The following is a 10,223-nucleotide window of genomic DNA, read 5'->3' as shown; positions in this document are numbered from 1 at the left end:
CAAATTTCAAATCCAGAAATTAAATTCCATTATGGGAATGATAAAAAAATTCAAATTTTTATTCAAAATTTAAATATGAATTCTGCAAATTTGAAACATGTTTCAAAAATTGTGCTCCGTTGAAATCATTTTATTAGTTTAAAATTAATGACACAAATATATAGATGTAAGGTTATTATAATTAAAAAATTTCATTCTATATTTTAGATGAACTAATTTTTAATTTGATTTGATTTTTGAAATCTAATATATTTATTTCAATGATAGTGTAAATCATTTTTCTCTTCAATATATTAACTTAATTCTTAGATCAACAATTCTCGAATTATTACAATGATTAAAAAATAATTGTATGTCAATTTAATATAAACTATCATTTTTATTATTTTTTTGTTAATGCAAAATAATATAAACAAGGAAAAATTGTTAATTGACATATTTAAAATTAAATATATGTATGAAATTTGACATACTCAACAGACAAATTTTGTTAATTAAATTACTTCAAGGCCAAAATTGATTATGAAGTTGTATAGTAGGCTATTGTTAATAATCCATGTTAAATAAATTTATATTAAATACCAATTACTATTTTTTAATACTTGAATACATTTATATTTTGAGTTATCATTATAAATGTTTCTTTTAGAATTAGTTCCATTTATTTTAATTATTTTTTGTTGTAAATATTTAAACAAAAAATATGAATTTGAAAGCCTACTCTCAATAATTCAGTTTTCATGGTTCAGTCAAGATGTTGATTCCAACATCAATATATACATTAAGTGATATTACAAATGATATGATTTCTTTTAATTAATAAATTATTTTATCTCCAACCTAGATCATTCTCTTAGATTATGCAATGACACTAGATTGATCGTGAAAAGGTTTAGAAACCATGTTTTGGAAGGAAAAATTCTTACTGGAAGTAATGCATGTCATAGAGTGCTTATTCCAAGAATATCATTGACGCCTTCTAATCTAAAGATTACTTTTAAATTTCAATGAAGACAGTTCAGTATTCTTTGATTGTATCATATGCAATGATAATCAACAAAAGTCAGGGGCAATCATTGTCTTATGTAGGACTTTTTTTTAAACCCTGTTTTTAGTCATGGTCAGTTGTACGTTGCTGTATCCAGAGTTACGAATCCTTAGAGTCTAAAAATTTTGATATGTGATAGTGATAGCAATCCGAAAAATTCAACGACAAAAAATGCTGTATTTAAGGATGTTTTTCAAAATTTGTAATTTGTTTCTTTTTTTCTAATTGTATGATCTATAATCCATTTAGTTTATTTGTATTTTAATATAAACTATTTATTGAAATTAAAACCACATTAAAAGTTTGTATAATGTTTCTCATTTTATTTGTTACAGCTATTGTTTTCTACATAGTACATAAATTTATATGTGAATACAATATAATTGATAAACACATTATTTCATTCATTGTCTAATACAAGCGTGATATTAATTTTCAGCCGAAATATAAAAATGGCTCTTTTATTTAGTGTTTCATTGTTAAAATCTATATGTATATGAAAACAATAAATATTTCACTTTGATAAAAAGTCACGTTATAGATAAAATAAACAAATTATCATACATACTAATTTTAATAATAAATTAGATGAAATAATTGTCCGTACATCGCACGGGTGAAAAACTAGTTTTTGTAACTTATGTACACGTTTGCAAACACTCGTACATACAATCACATTCATATATATTAGATCTGTCTCAATATGTTTATCTACCATGTATGTATGTAGAATCCGACCTAAACTTGTAGCTTTAGCCGATGCGTAGGATGAATGTCTCGTGTTTAGCCAATCAAGTATCTATATAAATATACATACACTATTATGCACTTGAAACCACAAACTAAAACATGTCAAATGGGCACAAACAATAATTTTTCCACACGAGACTTGAACTCACATTAATAGCATCTTCGAATAAAACTAGCAATCGATATTAACCAAAACTGTATACCAATTTTATCTGAGTTTATTGGAAAACGTGCGAATCCCGGAGCTTTTCTTTTTTAAATGGGAAAAAAATCTGTGGACAAAGAATTCGTACAGAAAATTAGTAGTACATGTTTCATGCATCCATATAATTTGGCTAACCGTCATTTACCTATCTTCCCATAATTATCTCGCAAAGTAACAATCCGATTAAATACAAGCTTTTCAGGCGAAGAATCCTTATCAACCGCGAAGTAGCCTGGAAAATAAATCAAAATCAGAATACATAGTTCATGAAATAATAATAATTTTGATCTACAGTTACATTATGCAGAAAGATCACAAATTCATAGGTTCAAAACTTATGTTATTGATTGTTTTTCTTTTTCATACGTGTACACAATGCAGGCATGCATTTAAATTATTTTTGAATGTGCAAGAAATATTTGTCCTTAATCTGGCATTAATGAAACATAAAACCAAATAACATTTTGGAACAGATCTCATTTGAAGTACTCATATCATTCATCTTAGTTCTTTTGTGGAGTTTGGTTTAACTGGCAGTAGTTGAGACGAAAAAATCATGTGAAGGGAAAGGGGGTACGTTAAACAGAGAATAAGCTGCCCCATTTCCTCATCTGCTAAGAAAGAGTTGTGGAGAGAAGGGTCGGAGAGGACCAGTCACTCCAGAGTTATGTTTGCCGGAAAACAGTTAATGTATACCACACAAGGAGATCAAAACCGAATATACGTACCAGGAAAGAGGTGAAAATATTGAAAAAGAGAATACCAGAAAATTGACAACGAAAAGCAGAAACCTGCAAAGTTGAGAAGTTTACCTAGTCTTTCAAACTGATATCTGTCGCCAATTACAGCATCTTTCAATGAAGAAACTGCATATGCATCTGATATCACAACTTTTGATCGAGGGTTCAAATCATCAAGCCAGTTCTCAAGCTCAGCAGGATTCTGTTTTGCCATAACACGCATCATTGAAAATTTATGATAACATGTTCAATAAACAACACAAGATGCAAAATATCAAACAGGAAAAAGAATGGTGTGTAAATGCAAAGAGTTGCAACCTCGGAACTAAAGAGTTTTTCAAACAGTCTAACTTCAACCGTGAGTGGATCAACACCTGGAGAAGATTCTGAAACCCAGTGCAAAACCCCCTAAAGAACAGAATATCAAAGTAGCAGAAGGAAAAAGTGAAATCTCAGAAATTCCTGCACATTTATCACCAAATAATTTCAACCAGAATACCTTTGGTTTGGATTTCTTAGCAGGGTCATACTCTGCATGTACTTCAAGAACAGTCGTGTTATCATCTCCAATAATTACTTCAGTGCACTTAATTGGAAACGCATATCTACACGAGGGAATAAGATTTTATCATTTATGCAACTACTAGTAATTCGATGAACTTAGGTATGTTTAAATAATATGTCACCTTAAAAGGACCGATTTTCCAGGAGCAAGTCCATAGTAGTCTTTTGAATCTGTCATCCGAAAATCTGAATGTTCAATATAAACGACACTTGAGAAGGGTATCTGTTGCAGGGGAAAAAGAGGAGAAACGTCAAACATCCATAATCACTAATGCCATTTATCACAACTCTAGCAGATAGAAGCCACTTGAATGATGCAATAGCAATACTAGCAGTAGAAATGCCATAGTCATTTGTATTGACAACAAATACAGTTTAAAACCCTGATAAACCTCATCAAACTCACTAATCACAAAAGAAAACTAGATAATTAAAAGAACAACAAAACAAGTTACACAAAACAATCCATGTATACCTTATAAAATGAAGATAAATCATCTTCTGGAGCATCAGGCCATTTCTTTGCATCAAGTTCAAAAACAGAGGCCTCCATGTTTGTGATGACGACCTGAAACACAGAAAAGCCATGCAAAGTTTGTGTTTGTTTCTTACACAAATTTGTGGTTTTTCGTTCATAATGAAGCTGAACCAAAATCCCTGCAAAATAAACCAGCTAATGTGTTAAGCCACAAACCTTTAGTGGGTTTAGGACAACCATTGCTCGAGGAACTGTTTTGTTCAATTCCTCCCTTACATGGTACTCTAAGCGGTCTAGTCTTATCATACTACAGTCACTGCACTACATGAAATGAAAAGATTATCAGAAAACAGCTAGGAAACATAACTGTGAAGCACCTTGAAAATAGAAAGCTCAGTGATAAAAGCATTAAACCTTCTGGTGATTCCGATTCCTCGAACAAAAGAATTTATGGAAGTAGCAGTAACCCCTCTACGGCGCAATCCAGCAAGAGTCATAAGACGGGGATCATCCCAACCATCAACCCACTTTTCTGTTACTAGACGATTTAACTGCAACACTTACAACCAAAAATCAGTTCAAAAGAACTGCATATGCAATTGCAGAAACACGTAATAATCAAATGCATGCAAACTTTTAGTTACCTTCCGCTTTGACATAACTGTGTTAGTGATATTCAATCGGGAGTATTCCCATACATAAGGCTGGTAAAGGCTTAGTGCATCTAATAACCAGTAGTATGATGCTCGCCGTGTTTCGAATTCGAGGGTACAGAGCTAGACAAAGAATTGCACGAGGAAATTTACTCCAATGTTAACAAAAGTAAAAGTAAAACAACAAACCATCTCTTGTCGCTGGCTAAGATACTTACCCGATTATCATAGAATAATTCGTACGTTAAATACGTATAATTCAAGGAAAATGAAATTTGGGGAGTAAAAACCTCAATTTGACATGGTTGCATATATTGAAAATAACTTTACCAAATGATATTTGATCCAAAAAAAAAAACTTTTTTTTAATATCCTAAGATAACAATTACTGCTTTAGAAAATACATCTTGATTAAAAAAATAAAAAAAAGAAAGACGCATAAAACCAGTTGTCAAATTATTTTAACCAGAGAAATTCCAAGAACAAACTAGCTTACCGAATGAGTAATATTTTCAATAGAATCAACAATACAATGAGCATAATCATAACTCGGGTAGATGCACCATTTGTCTCCGGCGTGTGGATGAGGCGTGAACTGCAAAATGGAAAGTAGAAAAGATGTGATGTCATGAATTATTTGAATTTAAATGATCATTTAAATCCAAGTTTAAATACTTGCCTTGATACGATAAGCAATCAGATCATACATATTGAAATTATCACTCTGCATGTCCTGTTTCATTCTTAATGTTGCTTTGCCTTCTTCGATCATTCCCCGCTTCATGTTATCAAACAATTTTAAAGATTCCTCTATGGGTCTGTCTCTCCAGGGACTGTTCATCTTCTTTTCCCTATACTCCTTTATCATATCAGGTGTCTGCGCAAAACACCAAAAGTTTTTTAAGTCAAAACTTGAAACTAAATGCCTTAAAGACAAATGAGGCCATAACTAACTTCAACGAAAATTTATGGCACTTTTAATAATTACCAACACCATGATGCACTACAAATGATGAATTCTTTGAAATCGTTTAGTTAATGGTCAGAGTTTTAGCAAGCCAGCACAGAACTACAATTAAATACAAGAAAGGAACTGCATATTCTGCAAAATCAACCTGGTGATCAACATAAGCATGTCCTCTTCGTATCAGCTCCACTGCAAGCTCGTAAAGTTCTTGGAAGTAATCACTTGTGTAAGTGATCTATATATACATTCCAAATCCAAAACAAATTAGAAGGTATCTACACATAAAAATGTCATATCATTATGAAAAACTATACCTTAGAAGGTTCCCAACCCATCCATCCAACAATCTCTTCAATGTGATCTATGTACTCTTTTTTCTCAGCTTCTGGGTTGGTATCATCGTATCTTTATCAAATACAAACTTAGATAGTCACCAGTACACACAAGTCCACAAATGGAAAGAAAAAGAAGAGAAAGATAAACAGTATAAAGTCTAAAACATAGGTTAAAACATAAGCAGTCTAACCTCAGATAGCAGCATCCACCTCTCTCTTTCGCAAGACCAAAGTCCACAAACATAGCCTACAAAATTAGTAACCCGATTAACAGAAAAATCTAAAATAACCCGAAGAAAAATGACCTCCTACAGATTAGATTAACCTGAGAATTTCATCACCTTGGCATGACCAATATGCAAATATCCATTTGGTTCAGGTGGAAACCGAGTAAAAAATTTTCCTCCAGTGACCTTTAAATGCTTTTCAAGTAATTCCTTTGAATTGCAAGCTCTAAGAATGGGACGATCACTGAAATATATTTCTGTGTGCACCTGAAATCAGTGATATATTCAAAATCCAAAAAAAAAAGGAAAAAAGGGAAAGAAAAAGAAGAGAGAGAAACAATACAAAGATATATCCTATCCTAGGATTAGAAACTTATGAATTAGCAACAAATTTCTTACAGATCCAACACTGCTTACTGATTACGAACATGACGCACTTGTACATGCAAATTATTTAATTGAAAATCAAAGTTAATTAAAGCTCAATAATTTCTCTGTGGAAACTATTGGGTTATCAAACAAAAACACAAAGAATATGTAGGGACATTAATTTGACATATAAACTATAACAAATATCAACGCGTTCCAGTATATTACAGCAGGAATAGTTGAGGTTTCCAAAAAACACACAAAGAATACTAGGAGACATTAAGTTGATGGATTACAAAAATGGTCAACCATCAATGCGTTAACAGTTATCACATAGAGGTACGGTTTACAAAATATTAAATTTCAGATAAACAATCTACAAGAATTTGAAAATCTTACAAGCCTCAATTGATCAATAAAGGTATAAAAAACAAGAAGAAAAGAGAATGAGAGATTCGAATATACTTCAGTATCAAGTATGGACCTCTTCTACAGACATGTATAGACTAAAACAGTTCTCTGATCAGTATTATTTTATAACGACTAATTGACCAAATATAATCTAGACGTCCCAAAGTAACTCTTATGGGGACATTTGAGTACGCTACAATTTATTATAATTCTTCTAATTCAATCAACTATACATCACCGAAAAAACAAGTGATGCCATGCAAAACCCCCAAAATTCTAAAAATTCAAAACTATCTAGAAGTATCCAAAAAAATCAGCGACAAATTTTTCAAACAGCGGCAAACCCCATGAATATAAGGCTATAAGCCAAGCAACTCATACAATAAATATCACAGAATTTCGAAATTTTTCACCTTCAAGTTTTCCTCAGGTGAAGGAAATATTGTATATGGATTCATTTCTTCTTCAGATGGTTTCTGCGGAGGTGTCTCTACATGAATAGCTTTTTCCTACATATTTAAAACACGAGAGCATTAGAGAAGATGAACATCGCACTCATCTGAATCAAAGAGAAAACAATTTACTCATGAATCATAGATCACCAATATTTTTTAGAAGCCCAATATGATAAAACTGGTCAACAAAAGTTGGACCAATAAAGGTAAAACTACATTACGTGAACAGTGCACTCATTACATACAAAATTTTGAGTGTCCAAAGATTAGCAGAAAAAAGAAGAAACTTCACTTGGTTCAATTTATTTGTTGAGGGTAAACCGTAAACCTTTTAGCATGAAAAAATGGCTTACCTCAGCTTTGACAGGCCTATCTTTCTTTTTCTTAATAGGCTTCTCATCATCTGCTGCAGTTCTTTCACCAAGAAGTTCATATAATTTTGCTTCGACGATTTCCTGATGTCGACAAGTGGTACAATCAGCAAACTAGAACTAAAGCAAATGATGAGATTTTTTCTTTTAATTTTTGCTGGTTCAGGGCATTTGAAAATTGACAGGTACTAGGAAGGAGGGGTGAAGCAGGTGACAATACTTGCCTTGACAATCTTCGGGTCAGCCCATGGCTGCTTCTTTCTTACATGACCAAATAGTTCACCAACTGCGCCAAGAGAGTTTTTTAACAAGCAGACAAGTCATTTCTGTTACTCATAAAGAAAGCAAGAGAACCAGATAAATTGACGGACTTGTGAATAAAAAAACAAACCATTTGTTCGATATCGCTGTTCCACAATGACAGACTTTTTCTGTTCAAAAATATCATTAATAGCAGCTTCAATGTCTTCTGTGGAGGTCTCAACTCCTATAAACAAATTAAATCAAAGATTGTTAATCTCATGAAACATTTAACATTAGCTCCAATCTTATCTTAAATCTTTAGTACTTAAGGATATATAGAATATGTGAATCATATTCATACCAACGCCACAAGCAGCTTCAAAATCATCAACTTCGAAGCTATCAGAAGCAGTAGCAGCAAAAAATGAGAAGGCAGCTTCCAATTGAGCAGGAGACTTAACCTGCAAAGGAGAAAGTATGACCATTCCATTGAAATAAAACTGCTCTTTTCAGCATGCAACTGCAAATATTTTTTAAAAATATTTGACATTTTGGACATGTGGCTGCAAACAGATAGGATTCAAGATCGAAAAAATACAAACCTTTGATGAAACGATATATTTAAGCAATGTGGGTCGATGTACAAGAGCATTTGAGGGGAATTTTGTAGAAACCTGCCAATAAAAAGAATTACCTTTTCCAATTGGTTAACCAAGATTAGCCCATATACTAATTTAGTAAGTGGATAAATTCAGATGCACTTAAATATTCAAAGATTAAAAAATTATAAGTGGCACACTAACAAATACCGTGTAAAGTAGATTCCCAACAGTACGATCGCAACCATCAGTTACAGCTGCCTGAAATACAGTTTCCAGGATCAGATGCACTTAAATTTTCCATCTTAATCCACCAATATTCAGTAATTATAAAACATTACAAATATCCCAGTTGATAAAGCAGACCCATACATATCAACAGAGTAAATCAATCCTCAGCCAAAAGCATGTTTCAGCTCGTCTTTCACATGAAGTTCCATTGAAAATATCCAATATCAAGTTTATCAACCTCGACAAGTACCAAGCATAGATTTCTAAGTTCGGAAGTATCTTTATTGTACTCAAAGAATGAATCAATAAACATAAATTTACTAAAAGAAAACACGCATGCATGAATTAAGTTAGTTGCATAGGAAATAATCTAAGGTGTGACCTTTTGAGATGACAAAAGAAACAATAAAGAAAAGTGACTTAAAAAATCATACATGAAGAATGATTTGGATTGATTGCATAGGAAATAATCTAACCTGAGGTTCCAAATATCATTTCCTTTATTATCATGTTTACCTGATAACGTTCTACAAAATAATTTAATTCTCCCAAGTGAAAAACACAGTCCCGCTTTCAAAAACAACAAAATATCAACCGTAAAACCAATAATTTACATGAATCAACATACATCAACTCCACCCTAAAAACACTAACATAATCCAATCACGTAGAATTTCTACCATAAATTTTCCCAGAAAACAAGACAAAAGACGATAGAATTTTCAGAAACGACAGCAAAAACCAACATCTAGCATACCTATGCCCGGAGATTAACTGAAATTACTTCTTTTCGTGCCAACAAAGTTCTCTCTTCACTAATTTTCCGATCATCCCAGTAAAAACACCCAATTTCGAGAATAAACAAACAAAATCCCACATGCATACACAACAAACCACGCACACAAAGCGCATAGTCACCAAAAATCACATATGTACACTTTCCATACCTCGTGTATTACGGCGGTTAGATTAGCGGTAACTTTGTTGTTCGCTATCGTGTTTTTAGCTGTCCTTTCGTCCAAACCAATCTTCAGTAACAAATCCAAAGCCTCCTCGCCGCCAATTCCACCCTCTTCTCTCTTCACCATCTTTTGTCAATTAGTAAATTTCTGTCAATAATTCGACAGAAAACAACAAAATCGCAGAAAACCGAGCGTAAAAACGAAATCTTTGACAATCCTAGCGAGTGAATTTAAGAGATTCCACCGGGGGTAGATTCTTTTAACCCACAACTAGGGTTTTATCAGGGCAGCAAAATGAGGAAAACGGGATTGACAGAAGTGTTTATTAAAAAAGGGTATTGACTGTAATTTACTTTTTTTTTTTTATTTTTTTAAATTTGTTTACAAATTAATTTTTTATTATTGATTTGGGTTAGACAAATACGAGAATGATTTAATAGAAAAGATAGACATTGAGAAATTGAAATTGATATATTTTTTGTTCGTAGCTGGTGTTTTGGGCAGACAAAGAAAAAAAAATGATACAATCGATTTAGAATGAATTAGATTAGTTAATAACTTTGATTGTTTTATTAACTATCCCTAGGGTAGAATAGCTTTCGAAAAAATACTTTA

At 32.3% G+C, this 10,223-nt stretch overlaps 1 protein-coding gene across 2 annotated transcripts; it reads right to left on the bottom strand.

Annotated features, from left to right (window-relative positions):
• Positions 1–1,948: 1,948 nt before the first annotated feature.
• LOC140819560 (glutamine--tRNA ligase, cytoplasmic-like) lies at positions 1,949–9,911 on the bottom strand. Of its 2 annotated transcripts, none has more exons than XR_012115237.1 (23): positions 9,594–9,911; positions 8,626–8,676; positions 8,419–8,490; positions 8,178–8,277; positions 7,965–8,060; positions 7,798–7,859; positions 7,556–7,657; positions 7,161–7,256; positions 6,082–6,234; positions 5,932–5,987; positions 5,720–5,810; positions 5,554–5,640; positions 5,118–5,315; positions 4,935–5,033; positions 4,430–4,561; positions 4,200–4,336; positions 4,002–4,101; positions 3,783–3,875; positions 3,430–3,530; positions 3,243–3,348; positions 3,062–3,129; positions 2,816–2,945; positions 1,949–2,235 (listed from the first exon to the last, which is right to left on the bottom strand). XR_012115237.1 is itself a non-coding variant. In XM_073179698.1 (23 exons), the coding sequence occupies exons 1-23, from the start codon at positions 9,732–9,734 to the stop codon at positions 2,141–2,143; spliced, it is 2,388 nt and encodes a 795-aa protein (XP_073035799.1). In that variant the 5' UTR covers positions 9,735–9,911; the 3' UTR covers positions 1,949–2,140. The 2 variants fall into 2 exon arrangements, 1 of the variants encoding a protein (XP_073035799.1); XM_073179698.1 differs by having other exon boundaries at positions 3,062–3,151.
• Positions 9,912–10,223: the final 312 nt, after the last annotated feature.

The sequence above is a fragment of the Primulina eburnea genome, chromosome 18 (genome assembly GCF_022965805.1).
Source record: "Primulina eburnea isolate SZY01 chromosome 18, ASM2296580v1, whole genome shotgun sequence".
Lineage (NCBI taxonomy): Eukaryota > Viridiplantae > Streptophyta > Magnoliopsida > Lamiales > Gesneriaceae > Primulina > Primulina eburnea.
This window is presented reverse-complemented; position numbering and strand designations above follow the sequence as displayed.

Bases quoted from the DNA above. Each gene is read 5' to 3' on its own strand.
- LOC140819560 (XM_073179698.1), bottom strand. From the start codon at position 9,734: ATGGTGAAGAGAGAAGAGGGTGGAATTGGCGGCGAGGAGGCTTTGGAT. The intron at 6,235-7,160 runs GTGAAAAATTTC...CACTGATTTCAG, and splicing joins CACCTGAGGAAAACTTGAAG to GTGCACACAGAAATATATTT. The intron at 5,034-5,117 runs GCAAGTATTTAA...TCCATTTTGCAG, and splicing joins TGATTGCTTATCGTATCAAG to TTCACGCCTCATCCACACGC.